The sequence below is a fragment of the Lolium perenne genome, chromosome 3, assembly GCF_019359855.2.
Source record: "Lolium perenne isolate Kyuss_39 chromosome 3, Kyuss_2.0, whole genome shotgun sequence".
Lineage (NCBI taxonomy): Eukaryota > Viridiplantae > Streptophyta > Magnoliopsida > Poales > Poaceae > Lolium > Lolium perenne.
The window spans coordinates 122,652,703-122,678,530 of NC_067246.2; the positions used below are offsets into that span (position 1 = coordinate 122,652,703).

At 47.0% G+C, this 25,828-nt stretch overlaps 2 protein-coding genes and 2 long non-coding RNA genes across 5 annotated transcripts; 2 read left to right on the forward strand and 2 right to left on the reverse strand.

Moving 5' to 3' along the window:
* The first annotated feature begins 5,303 nt into the window (after window positions 1-5,303).
* LOC127339596 (uncharacterized) lies at window positions 5,304-6,380 on the forward strand. Its single transcript, XR_011755345.1, has 2 exons — window positions 5,304-5,585; window positions 5,718-6,380. It is a non-coding gene; the product is annotated as an uncharacterized lncRNA (long non-coding RNA).
* A 597-nt stretch (window positions 6,381-6,977) lies between these two features.
* Window positions 6,978-9,165, reverse strand: LOC139838479 (uncharacterized). Of its 2 annotated transcripts, none has more exons than XR_011755344.1 (4): window positions 8,294-9,165; window positions 7,743-7,967; window positions 7,299-7,516; window positions 6,978-7,209 (listed from the first exon to the last, which is right to left on the reverse strand). It is a non-coding gene; the product is annotated as an uncharacterized lncRNA (long non-coding RNA). The 2 variants fall into 2 exon arrangements; XR_011755343.1 differs by having other exon boundaries at window positions 8,298-9,163.
* Window positions 9,166-13,567: 4,402 nt separating this feature from the next.
* LOC127342267 (uncharacterized) lies at window positions 13,568-15,162 on the forward strand. Its single transcript, XM_051368203.2, is given in 6 exon segments — window positions 13,568-13,770; window positions 13,772-13,994; window positions 14,097-14,221; window positions 14,298-14,486; window positions 14,569-14,620; window positions 14,748-15,162. Coding segments are annotated over 6 exon segments (798 nt in total). The 5' UTR covers window positions 13,568-13,678; the 3' UTR covers window positions 14,865-15,162.
* Window positions 15,163-16,420: 1,258 nt separating this feature from the next.
* LOC127342268 (uncharacterized) lies at window positions 16,421-21,462 on the reverse strand. The gene is made up of 6 exons (XM_051368204.2): window positions 21,148-21,462; window positions 20,456-20,807; window positions 18,982-19,426; window positions 18,282-18,580; window positions 16,945-17,275; window positions 16,421-16,699 (listed from the first exon to the last, which is right to left on the reverse strand). Exons 2-5 carry the CDS (start codon window positions 20,768-20,770, stop codon window positions 16,958-16,960), a joined length of 1,377 nt encoding a protein of 458 aa, XP_051224164.1. The 5' UTR covers window positions 20,771-20,807; window positions 21,148-21,462; the 3' UTR covers window positions 16,421-16,699; window positions 16,945-16,957.
* Window positions 21,463-25,828: the final 4,366 nt, after the last annotated feature.

Sequence of the window (25,828 nt, forward strand, 5' to 3'; positions counted from 1 at the left end):
GCTTGCCGGCGGCGCCGTCCCCGTGCTTCCCACCTTTGCTCGTTGTCGGCGCGCCTCGCTTGCTCGCGGGCGAACGCGTCGTAGTGGCGATGGGCGTTGAGGGAGGCGAGCTTCTGTCGCTCCGCCTCCATCAGTAGGCGTCCCACCTCCTCCGTGGCCGCTCGCTGGCGCGAGATCTCGAGGGCTTGCTCGAGATTAGCGTCGTTGATGAACTCCCGCTGCTCCTCCTTCAACCTCCGGAACCGCTCCGCGTTCAACGACGTCAGGATCGCCGCCTGCTCCGGGTCGGGGGGTGGCTGCGGCTGCTCACCCCACTCCGCCGCCTCCTCCGCCGCCTCAGCTTCCGCATCGGCGTAGAAGGCCTCGCGCCACACCGCGAACTTTGGGTCTACGTCGTCGTTGGAGCTGTTGTCCGCGTCGGGCTCCGGCTCCGGCTCCGACTGCGGTGGTGGTGGTGGTGGCAGCGCACGGCCGTTGAGGCCCAGCATTGAGTACATCGTCTTCAGACGGCGCGGCATTTTGAGGTGGAGAGAATGGCGTCGGCGGCGGTGGTGGAGATGAGCGGATAGCACCGCGGTGCTGGACAGTGTGCGTACTATATAGCTGCCACAACTACCCGCATTAACGGCGACGTACTCGACTGGACACCGCGTGGCCAGTCGCTGCCCTCGTGGCCGCTTCGGTTTGCGCGCGACAGACCATTAAACGCCGACGACCAACCTTGCCGCGTCGCGGCCGATGCGAACCGCCGCGTCCTGTCGCTGACAAGGCGCCCCCACCCGCGAAAACCATCGTTCCGCGAGGCGCCGGCGCGCCCGATTCGCGCCCTTGGTCAAGGGGTCGACACGGAGTTGCCGGTGATTCTATTGGGCTCCAAAATTGGCCGGCGTCGTATGGACGCGCCGGTGCAAGCCCATTTTCGCTCCCGGCCCCCCAAAAGCTATCGGAGCCGGTATCGGGGCCGCCGGTGGAGATGCTCTAACTCAAGCACTTGTGTAACTCTTCAAGTTGCAGGTATTGAACTGTGCACTAAATCCACCACCTATACCAGTCCCCCATATTAACATGTCATTTAAATAATCATAAGCCAGACACAATTACAGTTGGGAACCATCGCAAGGAGGCCTTTCTGTTTTACGAATGTTAAAAATACTCCCTCTGCTGTGATTGAGTCTACATTCTAAAAAAATAGTGTAGCATTTATGAATACTACTTATGCATGTGTAAACAACTAATCCAATCAATGTTGAACATATCAACATACAATAAAGAAAGTAAAACCACTTCGTTTTCAATATCGTTGTTAACTAAAAGCTAGAATATAGATTATTTCAGAATAAATTTTATGGATATAATGTATAGTATTTCAAAACGGGGAGTAACTCACAAGAAATTACGTACAAATAAAAAAATTATACGGAATGCAGCCCGTTCGTTTACATCTGCGCGATAGAAAAAGGGATCCACACCCCAGCCCAGCGGCTTGGATTAGTTGTCCATACAGATGCAAATGTGACCTAAATTTGCGTCGCGAATGCGTATGCAGATGCTGCGTGGTCAGCTTGCGCATCCATCTAGCTGGTTTCTAGGCCCGCAAGGCAGTGACATAGAGTAGCTATTTTTTTCATTAATATTATTTGGCTAAAATGAACATCTTTACAGAGATAGTTAGTAACCGAGTTAACCTAATATACGTGACGGCCAAATCTAATCGCAGTCGCGCAACCTATTACGGTCGGGGCTACTCGTAGTCGCGCGGATTACTGGCCACCGACATGACCCGACGACCCAGCGCCGTCGGAGCTCAGCCACACCTCGCGCACCCGGCGGTGAGCTGTGACACGGGCGACGTAAGCCTCCCAATAGTTTAGGGTCCTAGGCATGTTGGGACCCCTGTCCAGGGGTGCCTCCTACCGCCGGCGGCGCTCCTGTCGCTCGGCCAGTGCAGCGTCCCAGTGGGCTCTGTGTGCCCCTGCCTCGCTGGCCATCTCGACCGTCAGGTCAGCGTGGTACCAGGCCGTGTCCCTTGCCATGACCTTCGCCGCTTCGGGCACCACCGCGGCCGCCTCCTCCAGCTTCCTATTCTCCCGGTCGATCCGTGGCTGCACCGACCACCACGCCGCGTAGGACGCTCACGAACGACGCGATTAGCTCCCGCTGCTTGTCTGTAGCGCACGTGCCCTCCTCGTCGTTGTACGGGCCGAAGTCGATGTCGTCGTCATCCTGGACGTTGACGATGGTGGCGTCCGTGGGCTGGGCTAGCGCAAGGCCTCCTATGACTCCCGCAGCGCCACCCTCGCCACGGTGAGCATCGCATTGGCTGCCGTAAGGTTGGCCTGGATGTTGGTGGGGGTCGCCAACAGCGACTGGCGGTGGAGCAACTCAAGGAATACCCGCTCCTCCTCCTCGACGAGGGCCACGTGCGCCGCCTCCTCTGCCTCCCATGCCCTCCCCGTACGACTTGTAGAGCTTTTCCTGCTGGGCATACGCGATATTCTCCTCCTTCTGGTACACCTCCCTAGTGGCAAGGTCGGCAAGGTCAGGATCATTCGGAAACCGAGAGCGAGCCAAGTTGACAAGGTGGCCCCAGGTGCGGTCAAGGTCGGCCATGGATGATTGGTAGGGTTTAGTAGATTTGTCCTACTCATCCGGCGGCGCCGTCCATTTATAGACACGACAGGGTAGAAACGTCGAGCGCGCGGGCGTCTTTATCCGCGTGCGCGGAATGGCGGCCAAGCATATGCCAATCGATCGGCTGCACGAGGGCACGAGGGAACCGGTAATCGCCGGCGCCAGGGCTTGACGGGACGTTAGTCACAATTAAACAAGCATGAAAGTTGAAACATTACGTCAGACCATTGCCGCCACCCCAGACGCTCGGTCACTCTAGCCTTTTCAGCCGATTTGCGTGTCCACGACCTAACCCAAAACGAATACAGACGGTCATTTTTGATGACCAATATGTCTTCCGTGTTCACGATCCAACCCAAACAAATACAGCTGTCACTTTGGATGACCAAATACGTCAAACCGCTGACAATGCCTTTAAAAAAAATGGAGGGAGTATGCAGCTCCATGGACGGAACAGGAAGTACCAAACAGTTGATCATGTACGTGTTCCGAAAACCAGCAGCAACGTTGATGCTGTACCTATATTTATGATGGCCGCTGCTCAACGGCCCACCATTTAATTCGTACTCTCTCATCACGCAGAAACATACCACACATTGTACTCCGTATTAGTTTAGTTTAATACCCAGCCACAATTCATTAAATGAGGCTGCATGCAAGCTTGGCCATCCACTCCACATCGCGATTTACTGAGCACACAAGCCCGGGCGTCATTCGTCCGCTCTCAGAGAGTCAAGCCATAATGTCAGATTGTCAACCTCAACACCTTTCACCCTATGCATAAGCATGGTGACACCATGGAAAAAATCTGCCTTCCACACTCTAAAAGTTGGCCCGATGCTTTTGAAAACATATTAATTCCTTTGCTTCCAGATATTCCAACGTGCCAGAATCACCACTTCAATAAAACATGGTCCTCTAAAAGCTTTTTCTGGCAGCAATACATTGCACACGGTTTTTATATCCTAAAGGACAAGTTCTTGTATGAGTGGTGACATTATATGGCACATGTGTCTTCCCGGCCCTCCTCCTCCTCCCTAACCCTAGCCATCGCCCGCCCTCCTAATATTCCCTCCTCCTCTCACAGCTGTCGGGAGACATCGCCGGGAAAATCCCGAGAGTTGTCGATGGCGGCGGGGATTTTTCTCCGTGGGTGGCGATCTCCCTCTCCTTGTGGCGCCGGAAACGACATCGAGTGTCGGTGGTGTTGCGTCCTTCTAGCGATGATCCCGGCTCATCAATGATGGAGGTGGAGGTCCTCCGCCTGGTGGTGGTGCCTTAATGGTTGTTGCAGCCAGATCCAAATCCGCCAAGGGTCTAAGGCCTCTGTGGGGTTGTGGGTCTAGTACCGCGATTATGGGCATCGGGTTGCGACGATGGACTGGGACCATGGTGATGTCACCATCGTTTGCCTTGGCGGTGGTGGCACAGTCTCTCGGCCTCGTGGCATTGTCAGGTTCAGCCATGGCCATGCGTGTGGTCGTCGACATGGCCGGTGCGTCGACTTGCCCCGCTGGGAGGTGGCTGGTGGAGTAGGGCTCTCACGCCATGACGAAGGACTGATTGTTGCCTATGTTCATTGATTTGGCCGTAGTGTCGAGTTCCAGAAGGCTCCGCCGACGAACTCCAAGGGACTATGTCAGAGATTGCCGGATCAAATGGTAGCACAACCATGCTTTTCTGACCATTCGGTTTCAGATGGAGTGATGCGAAGCTCTGCAATATGTTGCCATAGTGGGACATGTCGTTAGTTCCATACTTCCACGGTGAAGTCAGTCATGGAGAATGGCATGAAAGCTGAATCTGAGGACTTGTAATGGTGGTTCGAGATTAGTGGTGATGAGGTTTTGACTTGGTGATTCATAACTTGGAGCAACGGTATCGGCAAGTGAGGCTGACAAAACAGGAAAATTTCAGAGTCTAAACTCAAGGTATGGCCTTAATGGTTGTGCCTATCAATGGCTTTGTTGAAGGAAATGTTTTGTGAGCGCAAACTTTCTCCTTTGTGAGCGCAAACTTTCTCCTTTGTTGAAGGACGATGACGACGTTTGTGCATTGTGGAGAAGATAAATTTCTGGTGTTGTCTTGGTGGTGTTTGGTCCGCTGCTAAAGGAACATATGTGTAGCTGGACTTTTCTTTTATGTAATCTTTCTTTACTTTTTTGGATGTGCGCTTCCATATTGCCATTAGGGCAATGAATTGTTGCAAGAGGGTGGGTGTAATTGGTATCTTCATGGTATAAATATATTCGCTTTGTTGAAAAATAATCTATATAGAAGATTATAGCTATAAGTGTGCATGATGCATTATTATCTCTTACAATTAATGAGAACTAATTAAATTTAGATAGAAAGTTATGTTGCTAAGAAAAGATATTTGACCACATGGCATATGTGGTTAAGCAATCTCATACAGAGAAAAGATATTTGATACAGTGGTGAAACTTGCCTTCTATTATTTTCTGAGCTCTTTTACGGTGATTGGCACGGAACTTTGGTTCCGTCTAATCAAATTTTGGTTCCGTCTAATGTAATTTTTTGTGACCGTTGATTAAATCTGTGATAATTTTTTTGTAAGTTCTATAATGATATGACATCGTAAAAGAGCTCCGGAACGGACGTTTTAATTAGTGTAAAAAAAATCAGAATCAGATCGCTCCGATAGAGGCTTCTGATACGTCTGGAAAGAAAACCAGAGCGCCCGTCGCCGCCACGCAGCCGCCGCCCCGCAGCCGACGCCCCACCGACGCCGCTGCCCCGCAGCCGCCGCCACGTAGCCGCCGCCCCGCAGCCCCCCCCCCGCAGCCCCCGCCCCGCAGCCGACGCCGCCGTCCAGCAGCCGCCGCCCCTCCCCCGTCGCGAGTCGCCGCCCCGTCGGCCCGTCGCGGGGACTCACGGCCCCGACCTCTCCGTCGCCGCCGCGAGTCGCCGCCCATTGGCCCGCCTGCCTTCAGGTATGAAGCACTAGTAGATAAAAGATTCATCTTCTCATTTAACCTTCCAGCCTAATCCCAATGTCGCAGCAATCTTCTGATGTACTTCCACTGAAACTCTGCTTCTTGTGTCGTTCATGCTAAATTGACAAGTTGACATGCTGGCTACTCCTGGACCCGTGAGAGAATGCATGTTCTTTGATGTAATTCTCCCAGAATTCAATCTTGAGGCAAGAGGGGATGATCCACTCAGTTGGTTTCACTTTATTGAAGACGACCTGAACTTTGATCTGCTGTTGTATCCTAAATTTGCATGTTGGTGATGTTACTGAATTTTGCTATGTTCTAACAAACATAGATCTGAACGGCGTGAAAGTGTGGAGCCTGGATGTTCTGATTGGCATTCAGAATTTACTGATGCAGGCGCCAGCAAGAGTCCTCCAGGCAGCAAGTCCACTGACAGGTACAATGCGTGTAGTAGTCGATCAAGAAGCAGCGAGGAGGATGTTTCATAGCACAGATCGAGGAAGAGAAGTCGCAGTAGTCGTGATTCGTGATCGAGGCAGCTGAATATCTGGGCATCTGGCCACCGGCAACTCTGGGTTTTGGACGATCGAATGCCGTATAGATGGCACTACCTCATGTAGTAGTCATTTGGCAGCCTTGTTTTCTACTGCATTTTCCCCTTTAGGCCTTGTTTGGCCGGCCGGATTTAAAGTGGATTTCCGTGTATTTTCCCAGTGTAAACTAATACTCCCCAAAACACTTCAGTAACCGTTTGGCAGCCTGGTTTTAGTTGGGCTGAAACCCAGCAAACCCCAGAAATCACGTCGGGTAGAGGTGAATTGGGGCGAATCGGAAACGCTTGGGTTACCTCGCGTTTTTTACTCGTCTCAAATCGGCACGGATCTGTGTACGTTTTCTCAGCCTTTTCTCTTCCTCTCTGTCTTGCGCGATTTATTCCTTCCTTCCAAACAGATAAATCAATGGAGAGTATTAAGGGAAAGGGGATTATGGTGTAACAAAGTGTTTTGGGTGACAGGAGTGTTTTCACCAAATCCACTTGAAAATATACTCTCAAATACTCACTGATACCCTCTTACCAAACGAGGCCTTAGCGAATCAGATGGAGCATAAACCTTCTCCTGTCTCAGTAACATGCTACGGCCCTGCGGGGGTACTAGTTTATATTTGCGAATCTGGGATTGTTTCTCCTCTTACTGACGTAGCTGGTGATCATGGACCTGTTGCTGAAACTGGGATCTAGGATGGTTGTTAAGCATATCAATTAGCAGATATTACTTACACTCTTAACACATAAGTATGGATCAAGGAGGAGTTGTTTTCTTCAATCGCATTTTTGGCTATGCCACTACTACCATTTACTTTTGCAAATGCTTATACTCTTATAAATGCATCAATAGGTGGTGGCACTTCTGATAAAATATTGTTAGACTACTCATAGTGCATCATCACTATAATGGTAAGCACACTATAATTCAACCCAAAAGGAGTTTCATCATTTTACATGAAAAGCACACATAATATTTGTTCATGGCAATGATCTATCTTCGTCCTTTCCACTCTGACCAACATCGAGGTAGGCACCAAAAGGGGCTTCATCATTCGACCCATCATCACCATCCTGGCGAAAAGCATAGTAAAGTATTAAAGTTAATATAAAAATAATGCATGCAAAAAATGATACAACACGAGATTGGCAATATACCCTACCTCGTCACTCTCATCGTAACCATCACCTCGAAAATGATGATTTGCCACAATGTACAAATCACACTTTTTTGTATCTTGATGGGCTCTCACCATTTCATCTACATCCTCTTGATTTAAGAGGAGGACCAATCCTTCCGGTGATACACACCCAGGCTTGATGTGGTACAATTCGGAATTTCTACCACAAGCATGTACACACATGTTTCTCGACTTTCAACCTTCAAATTGGAATAAGTAGATCTCATATTAGATTGAAGATGGACATGTAGCAAAACAATACAAGGAAAAACTAAGAAATATGCAGTGTGTACATTTGATATGTGCAATACTGCTCTCCAGTGCATCTACCAGTCATGAGAGTACGATGGATTACGATTGGGAAAGTCCGCAACAAATTTATTGGAAAGTACAAACGGAATTTAATAGTGGACACACAAAACTTACCGTGTGCCACCGCTCCGGCCTCGGCACATCACGTCAGTTAGGCACAATGTCTCTTTTCCTCTTCTCGCTCTCTTCTTACCCCTGTTCTTCTGCCTTCCTTCCCTTGGTCATACATCGACATCTAGGCGCTCGCGAAGCTCAAGACCATTCCATTCAGATCCATTCGCATAACAGATTTCACAGAGGAATGTCCAACAATCTGAACCTTAAAAGGATCTCCATTCCCTGCCAAAGCTCAAGGCATTAGAGAGGACATACTTAAACCGTGGAAGAGAGCTTGAGTGAAACTAAAAGATTTTTTCACAATTTTAGGAGTCATAAAATTAGTAGAGTGATGTTTGTAATCAACCTCATAAGAAGATCATCTCATAATTGGCACAACTTCTGCCGTATCATGCTGATCAGGGAGGAATTTCACATAGCTTAAACTGTTGAATATGAATGCATTTTGATGGTGATATGATCCTAGAAACATAGCAGCAAAGAATACTGAAAAAACGTATGCAGTACCGCGTGCTAGCCATGAAAAGCTTCAGCGAGAGAGGACATACTTACAGGATATGGTAGCCGAAACCCAAAAATCGTCGCTACCGCTCCTCCCCTCGCTGGTCATGTCCAACGCCGAAGCCGTCGCTCCTCCCCACGCTGGCCTCGACCAACGCCGAGCGGGCAGGCTAACGCAGAAGCACCAGCAACCCCGATGTGCGAGGACGAGGAGGGCATGGCTGACGCCTTGGCAAGATACGAGGAGTAGGCCTCCTCCCTGCCAACCTGCCCAGGCCTCGGGGGTACGGCAACTTCCGGTACCCCGCGCCGCCGCTCCTCCCATAGCCGGGAGCCTCCGCCGTCCCCTCCACCCCGCGCTGCCCTCCGTCGCGGAGATCGACGGGAGAGACCTCCGTGGACGCCGGGCGCCTCCGCCGTCCCCTCCACCCCGCGCTGCCCTCCGTCGCGGAGATCGAAGGGACAGACCTCCGTGGACGCCGGGCGCCTCCACCGTCCCCTCCACACCCCGCGCTGCCCTCCGTCGCGGAGGTCGACAGGAGACCTCCGTGCGCGTCGCCTCAGCCGCTTCAGTCTGTCGCTGTCCCCTCCCCTCCGTCGCCCTACCCTCCGACGCGCCCCCCTCCCCTGCCTCGCGGAGCTCGCCCGAAGGGCCATGGCCACTCCTCCGTCGCTGGGCAGAGCTCCGACGCGGCCCCCTCCCTCCATCACAGAGCTCGCCTCGCGGAGCTCGCCAGAAGGGCCATGGCCACTCCTCCGTCGCTGGGCAGAGCTTCGACGCGGCCCCCTCTCCTCCATCACGGAGCTCGCCGCCGTCGCCGGAAGGTATCTGGCTCTCCTCCGTCGCTCTTATCCAGAGAGTGTGAGAGAGATGAATACAGCCAGAGATGGGAGACGAGCGGATGAGAGAGTGAGAGACATAAATCAGTTTTAATTTTATTTGGTGAGAATAGTACGAGCTTCAAGATATGTGCATATATGATCAATTGTTGTTGCTTTAAGATATGTGTATTATCATCGGATGATTTGGCCGCTGAAAAGGACGGTTGTTTTTTATAATATTCGCAAAATATATATCAGGTTCCGGTCCCACCGAATTTGGTTCCGGTCCCGCAATTTTGGTTCCGTCAGTTTGGTTCCGTCTAATTATCACCGTTAGATGGGGGTAGATGGACGGTTATTAAAAATACCAATCACCCTAAAACTTGTATTATTTTCTATGGGATCATTCTTTAGCTAAGGGCAAGCACAGCGCAGGCGCTTAGATGCCGACGCCAGGATCGAATTCCCGGTCGTCCAGCAGTTATTGCGATAAATCATGGCGTCTGGTCCTTCGTCGATGCAAACTTAGGCATCGATGCTTGGCCTTTTTTCCTTCCCAACCAATGGTAGCTGGAGACAGAAGCAATACAGTTTTAGCGTTCCTAAGAGCAATTCCAATAGTATAGCCAGCTGCTAGCTATAAGCCAAATACCATGTCATCTATAGCCAATTTAGAGCCAATATATACAATAGTGAGCTATAAAAATGTAGTACTTAATCAATGTGTGGCCCACCTTTCACTCTCACAAAGTGCCTAGGAACACGTGCTAGAGCTGGCTCTTGCATAAGAGCCCACTCTCCTTCTCTCTCCCCCTCTCTCCTCCAACTAAGCAATAATATACTATTTTAATCCTTATAGCCAGCTGACTAGGACTTGTTATACTTGCTCTAATAAGCGCCGAGCGTTGGAAGATAGGGCGCTGGCCTGCTAATTTGATTTTATAATATTTCTTTTTATCACTTAAGCGCCTATGCAAGGGTCTAGGATTGTACATGCCCTAAGGAAGACAATTTACCAAAAATCTTACATGACAACTCTAAAAGAAGACTCGCTTTACCCATCGTACATTCCCTAAGTGTTCACGCAATAGAACATGATTGCTACACCGTATGGTAACGTAACACTATGGTAAGGGATGGGTTATCTGATCTCTAATGCTTGCCCTAACTCAATCAACTATAAAATCATTGCTAGAAACGGTAAGCATATGGACGTTCGAAGCCGCCAGGAGGTGATGCGCCGTAGTTCCATCGTATACGATTAGTCGATAACGAGCATTAATTACAAGAAAATTCTATCCGGGACACCGGGTCCGTCTAGTCCTTGGCTAATACTCCCTCCATTCCTTTCTATAATGCCTATAGATTTTTGGTATTTGTTTCACAATATAAGGTTGTAGTTTGGCTCTTTTTCAATTACCCCCTCTACATGCGTGAAAAAAATCCATACAAAAAGGAAACAATTAATTGACATTCCTAATGCATGACCCCAACGATTTCTTAGATTTAGGAAGCAATCTTTTATTTCCTTAATATAACCTGGCTGCACATATATGGAGAGTCAACCAGAGAGATTTGTGGGATTTGTTATGTCAATTTAGGAAGTTACCGATTTCCCTCATTTTACTCTGATCTCAAATCGTTAATCTAGAGGGTCTTGTGTAAAGAACACGCATGTGCTAATTTCCGTGCAGAAAAACTATAGGCACTATAGAATGGAACGGAGGGAGTACGTAGTAGTATATACATACATGTACGGTGGTTGTAATCATCGCCGTGAAGGGAACCATCGATTCCAACCGCGCTCATCGATCTTCATCCGTATCCTTGGCAACTGCCGAGCCATGGTTGCCAAAACCGACGCCTCGTCTGCGCGCCTCATCCGCTCCTCCCCGACGCATTGTATCTACGAGGTGCGCGTCGCCGGCCACACCACGGTCACCACCACCGTGACCGCGCACCCGGGCGTCACGCGCCGATGGGTGTACAAAACACTGTGGATCAAAGCCCACCGCCTCCGCTGGGGGGGGCGGGCTCACCGTCGGCATGGGTGTGCAGTGGACCCCTCCCTTCCGCCGTCTGGGCGCCGAGCCACGGCCGGGCACGCTGCAGCCCTGTTGTATGAGGCGGTGCCTCGTGTTCCAGATTGCGCAGGCCGGCGGTGACGTGCCTTCCATTCTCCGGCGCTTCCTTGACGACGCGCGCGTGGCCTTCGTCGCGTACAACATCGGTTCCGACTGCCGCAAGCTGAGAGACTACCACGGCCTGGAGGTGGCGTGCCCGCAAGAGCTGCGCGCCGTGACTGGCATGGGCAATGCCTCCATGGAGTGGGACGGCCGCAGGTTGTCGAAGAATCAGGTGATATACGCCTCCATCGACGCCTGCATCTCGCATTGCATCGGGGTTCGCCTCGACGTCAAGCCGGACACCGACGAGTACACGGACTCTGATTATGGATCGGACGCGTGGAAGCCAGACTCTAGCATGCAACGAGTTGAAGTGATCTCACCTGGCCGAAAATCCAATTTGCAGTGCAGCCCCGTCGTTGCTGTAATAGTTCCTCTTATGTTCGTTGTGATTTTGTTAACATGTCCGGTTGCTAGCATTGCAGTCTAAATACTACTCCCTCCGTTCCTTTCTATAGTGGCTATAGATTTTTTTCATTTGTTTCAGAATATAAGGTTATAGCATAGCTTTTTTTCAGTTACCCCCTCCCCATTCAGCTCCCAAATCGTTCAGCCCCCAAATTTGTTATGGTAAGTTAGGAAGATATGAATTTCCCAATTTTTACGTTGATCTCAAATCGTTCAGCTAGGGATCTTGTGTAAAAAATACACTTGCGCTAATTTCCGTGCCAAAAAACTATAGGTACTATAGAATGGAACAGAGGGAGTATTTTTTTTATATTTGCTCCTCCTGGATGCTTTCTATTTTGTTCAGTCATCCTTGTTTTACTTGATGTGTTAGATTATTATTTCGCATCGACTTCAGTATCCTTATTGCAGTGCCATCTGTCTTGATGGATTAATTTGAATCCATCTAGTCCAACATTTGATTTATTTATTTTTTAACATTTGCGGTCATAATTGTTTTTTCTCCCGGATTTTTCAATGTTACGTGTGTGCTTCCATATTGTAACAAACTAGTATGCCTTATGTCGTGAAATCATAAGCCAAATGTTGTAAGGTTTTCTACGCATTTGCAACAAGTTTATGTGTTTTCTGAGCGTTTGCTACACATAGTTTTCTTGTTGTAAATGCTTGCGAGTTTTGTTGAAATTGCTGGTGATTCTTGTTTTTTCTTTGTGTAAAGTCCACCAATCTATTGATAATCCTCAACATCAGAATAAGAAAACCCAAAAGTAATAAAAATTACAAAAAAATCTTTGGGCCACCTATGAGGACTACAAGCACTCGGCGAAAGGCGCTCCGTCGTTCTTCCCGCCTACAAGGAAAAAAATGTTGCTTAACAACTTTTATTACTACAAACAAATGATTTTTTGTTGTAATCTTTTGTGGTTTTTTGAAATTATTGATCGTTTTTGTCGCAAACAAAATATATGGCAAAAAAGTTGTTGTTTAAGCACCTTTTTGTAGTGTGACTATTTTTGAAATGTTGAGACTATTTTGTTGCAATAGTAAACCCCTTTTGTAGGCCATGTGGGGGATTTTGTTGCAAAACTCAGGATAGCTAAGATTTGTCCTACGAGTAAAACACCATAATGGCATATTTAGTGTAAATATTGAAAAGGTCGGAGACAAAGAGCTATGCCTCTCGGGTCTTTTTAAGTGGATACACTTAGCACTGCATAAAAACTAAGCTAAAATACAAAATGTTATGTTGCATAACATGAGATGTATGGTTGAAAACAGAACGGAAACCGATGAAAACTATTATCATTTTCGTTTTCGCATGCCTTGCCGGAATCGGATACGAAATCAAAAACCCTTGAAATGAATACAAAAGTGGAAATCACCGAAGATGAATACGAAGCGAAATGGATAAGATGTGAAAAAGAACATTTACTGGAACACATAGTTGTGTTATATTCTCTTTGTTTCTAGATATAAGGTGTATAACTTTTTGAGAAAAAAAATCAGAATATAACCTCTATTGCGTCGCACAACTTGTGTAGATAAAAAAATAGATTTGACTGTGTTTTTCTATCTTTTTAAAACTCCTCTATTTTCTCATATCAATTATATTGTCGAGAGTAATCCCCACCCAAATCTAGTGCAAATTTTGCCCCATATGCATTTCTTTATATTGCAGAGGAGACCGATATTCGGCCCCAGTTCGAGGGACCGAGGCCTAGCACCTGCCCTCTGCGAAGGCAAATGCAACAACGGAGATACTCGAAAACTTTGTTGACAGCAGCATCCTATCTTCGCGACGAAGGTACAGTACCAGGGCTAGTTCCCATGAGAGGCGAGTTGTTTCTTTTTTACCGAATGGTGAGAGGCGAGTTCATTGTAGTAGTAGCAGACGTGGCAATCCGATGCAATTCAGAAGCCAAACCAGTTCAAAGGACCTTGGCAATCATCGACGGCTCGACGGGTTCGCTGAACCTGCCACGTCGCCCATAGACCATAGGCCACAGGATAAGGGACATGCGCGCCAAACTAGCCGTGCTCATCGCCGGCGCCTCTTCCCCGCCACCGCCGCCGCCGCGTCCCTTCTCCTCCTCGCGCCGCCACAAGCAGCCCCACCCGGCTGCCTTTGCCCAAACCCGTCAACGCACTCCAGAACGGCGGGGGCGGCGGCAAGTCGCTGCCCCTGGGGCGCGCCTGGCCGGCCGTCTCAGCCGCCCTCTTCGGCACGGGGTTCCTCCTCGGGCCGCTCCTCGACGGCATCCATTCACGCGTCGGCCTCCAGGTCTACGCCAACGGCGCCCTCGACTGGGGACCCCTCCACAGCCACATCCTGGTACGGTTCAACGGCGGCGCGTCCAGCCATCCCATCACATCCCTCTCGATACGATTCTTCGGGGATGATTTGATCAGTTCTTGCTTGTTCGTGCCGGCGCAGGTGCCGCCGCTGCTCGGATTGTTCTACTGCACAGTCGGCATGCTCCAGCTCTTCCTCGACGAGAAGGTTTTGCCAGCCAAATCCAAGGCCACCGGGAGCCCGCGCGACACGGCGACGTCGCTAATGTAATGTTCCTGCCTCAGGCCTCAGCAGCGCATCCATTGCCTTCCTCTTGTTTTGAGCTGGTGTGATAATCTGCAGAGTCCTCGCCCTGTTCATCGACCTGAGCGCGGAGATGTACCGAGCAGGGGTGCCCAGCAACGTGGAGGCGTACGTGCTGTTCGCCGTCGCGGAGTTCGTCTGGCTCTTCCTCGAGAGCTCCTGGCTCGGCTTCGCCATCGCATGCCTAGTCGGCGTCGCATGCCCTCTCGGCGAGGTCCCGCTCATCAAGTAACAGCGCCATCACTCAGATGATTACCTTCCAGCTGCACCTCAACTTTCTTCTTACAAACATCACTGCTGCTGGTTGCAGATTGTTCGAGTGCTGGAGCTATCCCAATGCCGACGTCCTACTGTTTGGCACGGTATGTCGTCTGCTCATCTCGGCTTACATCAGCTGAAATCAGTCAGTTCAGCTCATTCTGGCCGACCGATTAAGTAACCAATGCCGATCGAGGGAGCCTGACGGACACACGTTTGGTTTTCGTGCAGGGGTTGATGAGCTGGACGACGACATGCTATTTCGTGTACACTCCATTCCTAGTGAATCTGGCGAGATTGCTCAAGTCACGGCTAGCAGAAAATGACGCCGGTGTGAAGGAAGAATGAAGCAGCTCTCGCCACTAAGTTTCGGCATTTTGGAAGATGATGCTCAAAGAGACCCCCACCTATGGAGCCAGCATGCTACATTTATCGACTCACGGTTGACAGGACAAAAATGAGCTAAAACACGGTTGAGAAACCTATTTGGTCGGTTCGGTTGTCTTATGACAAGAATGAGCCGAGGTGATAAGCTAAGAAGGACAAACGGAATTGTGTATCGGCTCCTTTTGCTACGATATATGCTAACTTATTTAGTCAAAAGAAGAGACACACTTACAAGTCGTAAATAAAGGTTATAAGAGCATCTCCAGCCGCGTCCCCCAAAACCCTTTTTTATCCGGCGCGCCCCCATTCGGTGTCCGGCGCCCCGAGCCCGTCCCCGTCCCACAGGGACGCACCGGGCACGCCGGACACAACGAAATGAGAGGCGGGGAGTGGCGGGGCCGACCCGTCAGCGGCACAGAAGGCTAAAACCCCGTCGCCTACCTTTGGTCAAGCGACGTTAATGGCGTCCCTGTTTTCCCAGACGACGCAGGGACGCGGCTCGTCGTGCATGGCCGCGTGGCAGTTCCCGGGAAGCGGAACCGTTGCATTGACAACCGCGTCGACGACGCGGCAACCGTCGGAATGGAGTCGGGACTCCTCGGAAGAGCAACCGCTGCACTTTTCGACTTCTGCGCCGCCGTCCCGCGCTCAATATAAAGACCCGTACGTCGGCGCTTTTGGATCTTCACCGGCCGCATTCGACACCTCCAACGACGATGAGCTACATCTCCGAGCTCCCATCCGACACCTCCAGCGAGGGAAAGCCTGCTGGATGGCGCCATTGGTGGGACAAAGCTCCGACGCCCAGCAGCGGCGACGATTCCCTCCCGCCACTTGACAACGCGGAGGAATGGCTGGGCGTGGAGGACGCGGAGGAACAAGGGTCAGAGGAGGCGGCGGTGACCCGTGCGAAGGCGGAGGCGAACGCGAAGGCCAATACCGCCAAGGCCAAGGCGCAGCCGGCGAGCACCGGCGACAACGAGGAGGACTCCGACGCGTCGGCCGACACCGCCTCTTCGGAAGAGGTCTCTTCGGAAGAGGTGACGAGCAGGAAGCGCCACCGTGATGACAACGACGAGGCAGGGCCATCATCGAAGAAGAAGTAGTAGTTTAAAATAATTTATATGTAATTTAATTATTTTTTCAAAGTTTTATATGTATTTTGTTTATGTTGAACCGATTTAAATATTAGTAAAGAGTTTTATTCTATCTATTTAAATTTTGGGGGCAGCGTTTGGGGGACGCGACTGGGAAGCGACGTCCCCCAAACGCGGCACCAACGAAATACGTCCTCCAAAGGCTCAATCCGGCGCGCTTTGGGGGACGGTTTGGGGGACACGGCTGGAGATGCTCTAAAACACGGCAAACATCAACGCACGAGAACCATCAAATGATGCCAGCGTGGCTCTACACCAAAAGGGTACCCGCATGGCATATGAACCTTGATTAGAAAAACAAACGATGATACAGTAAACTGCAATGCCAAGAGATCTGTTAATGCCAGCTTAGCAGGAATATACCAGTGCGGAAGAACGTTAAGAACATGAATAAATTGCCATCATGCTATACTGTTCAAAATGGCCATAACATCGACCAGTTTCTCCATAGCTAATAGAAAAGCTAACTGATATGGTATCTTAAATCCATTTTGACAGTTCCTCATTTCATTGTGATGGTGCTGGAGACTGCAACTGGAACATATGTTGCTTACAGGATTCTTACCTTCTGAAACTACACAACAGATAATAGGCGCTAAGACAGAAGCACACCATTGACTCAGTCCTCACAAAAGCGCCCTGAAAATTCAGGAACCCCTCTTTAGGTACTCAAAAATGGAGGGAGCAGTTGCCCAACGTTTCCTAATAAGATGGTGGACATCTACTGTATTTAACGTAATCGCAACCTTTTAACTATATTTCCAAACTTACCTGGAACACCGTCCGCCTTACCTTTGTGCCAGTCTCTCCAGCCATGCGAATGCTATGTCTAAATGCATTTAAATTGCACAGCTAAAAATTAAAAAAAAAGAGTGTTAACTCACCGCCATTCAACAGCTAATATCGCCCATAGGTCCTCCCTAAATCGTCATGTCTGTCATGCTGAAACTCGCCATAAGCAGCATGACGCCTTGGAGCAGAATAATTATCACTAGCATATGGATACGTGTTCTTTGAATCGATTGGCGGACCAGTAGGAGCATAATGTGTAGCTCTCTGATCAAAATCTGGATAGCCATTTTGGGTGTATGAGGTCTGCTGAGCCTGCTGCTGCCTTTTATAACTTTGTTCAAGAAATTCATCCCACTTCCGTGCTTGCATACTCCTTGTGGCCGACACTCTCTTCATGTGGTTCTCTCTCATTTCTCTATGTGACTGTCATAGAAATAAGAATGCCATAAGGATATATCACAGGCAAAACCACATTAACATATAATGGAAAACATTACGAGACAACTATGCACCAAGGTGTGAAACTTGAATAATTCGTAGACATAGTTATTGATTATTCTGGTCCCACCCGTTAGAATAAACCAAAGTTCTAGTGCATGGCCTGAAGTCTATTGCAAATAAAGGATCCAACTATCAGATTGCTTTGCACAGCAAACTATTGAGAAGTAGACGGAGATAGGAAAGTTAGTATGTTACAACTTACAAAGCAACAAAAAAAATAGATTATTAGTCGTTGCAAGTTTCCTAAGTTGTCTTGCTCTTCAGTAAGAAAATAACTATTTATGCAAGAAACAAGGCAGACAAATGATATCATGATAGAAACAAATCCCAAAAAAACTAGTGGTGGTCATTGACCACAATAAGTGCAGTCCTTCCAAATGCAACAGGAATAAACATATCAGGCAACTCAATGGCTTAATTTTAACTCTAAATTTCGACTGAACAAATTAGTCATCTAATTCAAAATCGGTAGCTAAAATAAAAAAGGTATGCATAGCTAGTATGAATCAGGTAGAAGTTGGGAAGCTTGAATAATTCCAACTAAAAGGCTGGATGCAGAAACGCAAGGCATTATGATGACAGAACCAATATTTCTGAGTCATTTGGTTGGTACTTAATCTATGCTTACATGAAGTTACTAGAGACCCAATTTTCATGAAAAAAAATATGTAAAACAACACCCTGAAATAGGAAAACATCCAGATGATTGTCTCTATAGGCATAGTTGGAGTAAGGTGGTTTATTGTGCTACATACTTATGTCCAAATACTTCTAATTCTATGTGATGGTTATACAAAATTATGTGAAACTTATTAGCTTCATTAAAAGGGCCTAGAGCAAATACTGTTACTTCAATAAATAAGAGCTAATGATCAGATACTACGAGAGAGAAGAAGTTAAATTATTTCGTAACCAACAAGAAATTTACCTCACGATGCTTGTAGTTTTCTTCATCCTCCTCTTGGTCACGGGCTCTAGCTAATTCCATAGCTTCTCTTTTAAACTCGATTTCAAGCTCTTCCAGAGTTTGTGGATACGAAGGCAGGTCAAACTTAAGGTCTAGGCGGGAATCTGTTCCATGTCTCTCAGTGCTGCTGTTATTGGGAATATGTGATGTGGCATATTGGTTATTCCCACCATGCGATCTAAGGGGCTCATCAAGATAGGAGGGTTGGCATGGAGATTTTGATTGGACTGGACGGTCCTTTGCTCCATAGTTGGCATAAGCTTCAGCAAAAGGAAGAACATGCAAGATTTGGATTTTAGTTCGAGATGACGAAGATAGCTTGACACCTAAGTTTACTATACAGTGAAGGACAAATAACAGCAGATACAATACACATATAGGAGGCCATCCAACTCATAGAAGTCTGAAAAATCTTTCACCGTGGAACTTGTTGCATTCAAGATAATTTGTCTGATCATAACCAGACAGACATCACTTCGAGCACTTAAAGCTTGAAACTTACCTCTGGTGCAAAAGGATTAGACAAGTTATATTGTAGGGCGATGGCTAACAACAAAAAGGGACCAAAGGCATTTCTTTTGCTCAAGTTGACTAAAATGTCTGGCTCATAATATTTGCCCGTACAAACAAATTGTAAGATCAGTGTGCTTTAACGCCCTACCTTGTGGAGACCCTTTTGGATACTTCGGAATATCATCATGTAAGCGACCATCCAGAGGCCTTTCATTATAGTGTCCTTTACTTTGAGAGCGTGGCACATTTCTTGGGCTATGAGACCATTGAGACTCAGAGGTCCTGGGGCGAAAATCGGCAGAATTCCGTACAGGAGATCTAGAACGGTCCCGTTTTGGGCTGCTTGAACTATGTTTGCCTTTACTTTCCTGAATGAGTTTATGCACAGCATCTACACCTTTGGCTAGCACTAACCTATCTTTCCCACTGACAAACAGGAACTTCTCATCCATTCTGATCTTACAACCCACATCTTTCTCAATCTGACTTATTGTCCTCTCGGTGAAAAGATCCCTGACTTGTTTGTCTCTTGCTGGAACTCTTTCAAAGAAATCTGCATTTCTCCTATTTGCTCCAAGTGTGGATGGACAGCCCTATTAAGAAAGATAAAATGGAGAGAATGTCTCAAAACATCCAGTTTGTGGACACACCAATAGTTCTGCAGAGCATAAATGTGTGCAAACAATGTACATACAACAAGGTAAATATAAACATGGGGATAAAATTAGATGGATGGTACCACTGATTTGTATTACGCATTCTATTAACCCATATAATCGAGACTACATGATAAGATTAGCTGGGATGTACCAGTAATTTATGGTATACACTGTTGTTAAGATAGGACAAAACTGAGATAAATATGCACAGGACGAGAGAGGTTGGACTGCAACAACTTGAAGTAAAGTATAGTGTGATGAAGGGAATCAAATGAGGGAAGACTTAAGTGAACTGAGACTTTTTGTTAATCCCATTGCTTGCTGTTGAACTGTAATGGAGTTACAGGGCATCCTAGGATGTGATTATGAGGATGTTAGCTTCTGTACAACTCAAGATCTAATTATCTCCGAATACTAATAGAGTCCATAACTCTTCTGGACTCTATTCCTAACTGACTCTTGAACTGGCCCTTCTAGTCTTCCTTGGTTTCCATGCCTAAACGGCTGTTAGCACCAGTATACACAGTATGCATGCTACTAATCCATGTTTGAATTTGTACTCTTGTATCCATCCGGATCACATTAGCTGGGTTACACCAGAAGTTTAATTTCCAGACTTGCCAGAAGTACAAGACCATTAATAGGAAATTAAGTTTAATGCTGTCAGATAAGACAACTTAGTGAAGACGCAGATGCCAAAAAAAGTATGTCCTGGAAGTATGTTCTGCTGCAATTTAAAAGTTCATGTTGTAATGATGGTTCCATGAAAAAAAGGTTGAATCATCTTTTTCTAAGATTAGGTGCTACGAGTCACATACAAAGGATAAAATTTAGCACTAAGAAAGACTGCGTGACAGTTCTTTGCAGGTGATACCATATCAGGAAAGACTCTTGTTGTTTCAGTTCTCTATGGCCAGTAAAGAGTACTACAAAGACACGTGCGCTGCAAGGAGAAAGAAGTACCTGAGTGAAATGGCCTGATTCTCCACATATTTTACAGATCATTTCCTCCTCCTTCCTCTTCTTCCAGTTCCTTTCTGTAGCCTTAGCTTTAGCCTCCCAAACCCTAGCCTCTCTGCTGGTGAAGTCAGTAGGGACAGCATTGGGATCCCGGGGCTCATCTTCATCGTCTGACTTCTCAACAGCCAGCGGCCTCTTCTCATCATTTACCTTGGGTATCGCGCTGTTTGCAGCTGGTGCAACCGGGCCGCTGTAGGCTTTCCCATAAACTTCATTGAAAAGTTCGTCGTCTATCTCAGGACTTGGTTCCCTCGCCATTCGCTACGAACAGAATGTTCCACTCAGCCTGCAATAACTGCCACCAAGATAGGAAAAAAAGACATTATTCAGCGAAGACAACCTAAAGTATTTGCAAAGGCACTGATCTTTGCACATCAAAGGCTCCGCAAGTTCAGTAAGGCATCTTCGCGGTAGCTGATAAACAAGAACATGTTATTCTGGTTCCAACAATTCGTAGAGAGGATTGGTTGGCCCTACTTATACAGTATCAAATTACTAAAAACAAAATTAGTAAGGGGTAGCACAAGCAGGGGTGGATCTAGATGGGGTGCCGGGCGGGCACCGGCTAGGGCACACCGAAAAATTGTGGATGTCGGGTGGGGTTGACTAATCACTCGACGAAAACAAGCTCGTACCTCAAGACCCAATGGACAATGATTGTGGACGGCGTGGAGACAGCAGGAACACGATGTTGCGGTGAAGGAGAAAGGGGGACGGCGATGGCGGCGACGCGCGTTGAGAGAGAGAGAGAGAGAGAGAGAGAGAGAGAGGGAGATGAGGAGGGGCGCGTTGGGCGGGATTGAGCCGTCGGCGGTAGCTGGTACGGCGCGGCGGCAGCTGTAGGGCAGGCGGCGGCCGCTGGATTTAGAGCCGCATTGGGTTGGGTTGGGTCAGTAGGTGTAGGTCAGGAGGAGGAAGAGGAGGAATACGGAAGAGATGTTTGAGCGTGGATGGGTTGGGTTGCGCCCTACCCTTTTTGCTTGGTAAAAAAATTAGGGTTCTTTTGATTCACAGGATCTTTACTATTAAATGAGAGTTGGTCGTTTGACACTCAACGTATTTTGGTGGTCGTCATTGAAAAAATCCTGGCCATCCAATCTAATTTCGTTATCTTTGCTACGTCCGATCTAATTCTAGAGCAATCTTTACTATTAAATGAGAGTTGGTCGTTTGACACTCAACGTATTTTGGTGGTCGTCATTGAAAAAATCCTGGCCATCCAATCTAATTTCGTTATCTCTGCTACGTCCGATCTAATTCTAGAGCAAGTCAGCGTTTACGTGCCATCATGGTATCATCAATCACGTCCAGGAAATTATGGAATTATAGTATGAGAAGATACCTTTCCAACTTTTGAGCTGCTCCTGTTCCAAGTGCTCACATCGCGGTACAAAAAAATTAGGAACGATACCTTTCCTATTCCAAAAAGGAAATCTCACAATTATCGTCATAATCTCCTGCCCGATCGGATCTCGTCGTTCCCTCTTCGGAGACTCTCGACCTCGCCACTACCGCCGCCACTTCGCCCCGCCCACGCTGGCGTGTGAGAGGATCCCGCCGGCACCTCCATACGGCGTTGCACGCAGTACCGCTGCGCCTCCAACTTGTGGATGGGAAGGGTCGGAGGTGAGGTAGGAAAGGTAGGGAACTCACCCCGCGCCCGTGGAGTTGAGAGCGAGCTGTCCCCACACACGGTAGCTCTAGGTCGTGCGCATCACCGTCGAGCACTAGCAGGGGAGAAAGGAAGGGGAGTTGAGAGCGAGATCGATTGTAGGGGATTGGGGGCAACCAATTAACAAGGAAAGATCCTCTGTCCCGAAGTTCTGTGTGTGCAACGCGGTTCGTCAATCTGGCATCATTGATTGACAAAGATGATGTCTACTATTCTAACCTGATTGTACAGAGTCTGACACATCTTCATCCTCTCTGGTCCACTTAGGTTGATTGTTTGGACTTTTTGTTGTTGTCAAGAATTGGTTCCGAAATAATTAGAGTTTGAAAATCCTAATTATTTGTATTTGCAAGTTGTTTTGCAACGATCTTAGTTCTTATCTATGTCGACCACTGCATGTAGCAACAGGCTTCGTAAGGGATACACAATAAAGAGATTTGTGATCCAAGATGTCGGTTGGTGTCCATGTTCACCATCCTGACGGTGTTCCGATGCCTGCACTGAAACTCGCGTGCATGTTAAAGTTGTCGTCTATATCTCTTTCTTTCTCGAGTTGGTTGTTCAGGTGCAAAACATCAAGCATTTTGTATTAATGCGATTCAAATGTTTGTATCAGGTTTTTTGACTACGTGCACCTTCAGAACTACTCGCCGTCGAGCTCGTGGCTCTCAATGCCGACGTTCCAGCAAGCCACCAACATCTACTTCCAAAGGTATAGGTCATCGGACGCTTCCTCTAACTTCATCAGCGCTGCATTTAGGTTATTAAATAATCTTTTTCTTAAACTGCAAATGAGTTGTAAAAAAATGCACGCCCATTCTAAAAATGTTATTTTTCTTGAATTGCCAATGTCAGTTAGACATGTTCTGCATTCACGTCATTCTTACGTCAGCCTGATATGGATACTTCAGATACGTATTGTTAGTCGCGTACATGTCGAAGTTGTTTGTATATCTCTTTCGCATGTTGGTTGTTCAGATACAAAACGTCAAGAGTTTTGCATTAATGCGTTTCACATGTTTGTTTCACGTTCTTAACTACGTGCACCTGCATACCTACTAACTGACCAACTCGTGGCTCTCAACACCGATACGATATTCCAGTGAGCCACCAATAGCTACTTCCAAAGGTACATGTCATCGGGCGCTTCTTCAAAGTTCATCAGCATTTCCTCCCTCGACCACGGTATGTTAAGTCTTCAATGCAGCTATGCCTCCATTTGCATTGTATGCTTTTATTTTTTTATTCAAATATTATACTTAAAATTGTATCTACGTTATTAAACAATTATTTTGTTTAAACTGTAAATGGGCTGTAAAAAATGCCAGCTCATTGTAAAAAAATTGTTCTCCTTGAATTGCCAATGCCATTTACACGTGTTCTACATTCACATCATTCTTAGTGTTTGTCCAAGATGGATACGTCAGATGTGTATTGTTAGTTGTTGTAGGTCTGAGCATGAAGTTGAACGTGCTCATATTGTATGTCCTGATGTCCGTGCTCAAGAGATGGAACTGCAGGACTGCTGCAACTTGCACCACCAAGCCCGCTGGCAACACCAGCAAGCATGACCGCGGCAAACTTTCTGTATACAATGAGTTTCATGATTTCTTACTCTCCTCCAAAAAGTGGAAAATGGCAAATAGAAACGGTAAACAGCTGGTGTCTTGCGGATAGAGATGGGTCAGCTGCGTATTTGAGGTGATGGGCTAGCTGCTCATGAAGGCACAACGACAACATCAACACAAGGTTTCATCTAGCCATGTGCCACTCTTGCATTTATCATATTTCCCCATCTGCAATCTTATATCTCAATGGTTATAATATTCTTCGTTTGGAGGAATTGTCTATGTAGCTAACAAAGCATTTAACGAATCATGTAATCAGATGCTTGGAGATCACGAGGCAGTTAAGCATGGAGGTTGAGTTGTGGAAATCAAAAGCTAATAATGCAAAGATAGTATCATATCGCTTCGTTTCTTGCTTTTGTCACATCAATATTTAAGCACTTTTGTGTTGCTGATCTATTTTGTGTTAAGTTTGAATTAAGCTTTTCACATTATTTTGTCTTTTTAAATTGCTTTCAGATTTTTTTTCTTACAAGCAATCATCTGTACCATATGGTTAGAAGGCATCAACCTAAGTAAAATTGGAAACATCACTTGTTCCATTTTCTCTTGCTATATATAGATGTCTTGGTTTTGCAACGAATATGTGATCTAATCGTGCAACTTCTTTTTCTGAAATTCAATATGTGTGCTCAAACTGCAGATCAAGGAGACTAAGCAAACCATCAACGCATGGCGCCTGCGTCAAGGGTGTCTCCTCCGCTGCCAGGCTCTCCTTTGGCAACGCCTCCTCCATGTACGTCAAGTCCGCTGCAGTAGGTGCTCCTCTTCAACTCCATCAACCAGCTGCATCTATTTCTGCTGCTAGCTACAGATTGTTCTAAGTGTTTCTCACTCAATATCATTTATAATTGTATTATTTAGCAGTAATGTATGTAAATGATGTATAGCGTATTACTTGCCTTCGCAGGTTCAGCCACGACAAGCTATTGGTGGGTTCTTCAATGGCTATAGTTGTACATGTTTTAGTTTATGAATCCTTTGAAAACTGCTACTTGCGATGATAGACGAAGATGAGGAGGAGGGTGACTTGTTGCTGCTCTATCCCACGCCAAGGAGGCAAGGACCATGAGCGGGGATTAAAGAAGAGGATGTACGAAATAAGAAAAAATAATAAGAATAGCATATGAAAATAGGGTGGCTTTGATTGGGTAAAAAGTTGGTATATTTTTTTTTTACAAGTGAGCTAGGTTTCTGAAACATATATTGTGGCAAGTGCAAACCATTGTTTTACTTTGTATGTTTTTGGTATGTTTGAAGAGTGAGACTGAAACATACAAACACGATAATTTCTTGCTATTGTTGTACTCGATTTATGTTTCGGTACTTACAAGTGAGAGTATTTCAAATTTACTTTTTCTACTCCCCCAATTAGGGTTGAAAATGGAATGGAAACTTTCCGTTCATTTTCGAAGAAAAAGGAAATGGAGAGAACAAACAGAAAAGGAAGCAACATTTTGCGGAAAAGAAACGGAAACGGAGAAACCATAAATGGAAACGAAAACGAGGGAGCCCTTCCAACGGAAACAAAAACGGTAGAGGAAATTCCAAAAAAAAAAATACAGAATGTTTCCGGATGTATAACCCGAAGAGACCCGTGCTTTTTGTAGGTCTACATTTACACATAAAACCAGTCCTAGCCATGAGGTACTAGGTCCACTAAATACTAATTGTAATCATCCCAGTATAATTGGGTGTGCAAGCAGTTCTGTGCGGCCGTGTGCGGCCAGACCGCTGCGTGAAGTCCTCTCCTTGGCCAGATCAAGGTATTACATCGTCCTTGTGTTGTGAAAAACATCCGTTTTTCGTATTGTACCCGTCCCGTATTCGCTCCACATTCGTCTCCGGTGATTTCCGTTTCCATATTCGTTTCTAGGGTTTCCGATTTTGTTTTCGATTCCGACAAGATAGGTGGAAATGAAAACGATAAATGATGTTTCCGTCTGTTTCCGTTCCGTTTCAACCCTACCCCAATTCGCTCATGCATGTTAGTTTGTGTCATTGTGCAAGAAAAAG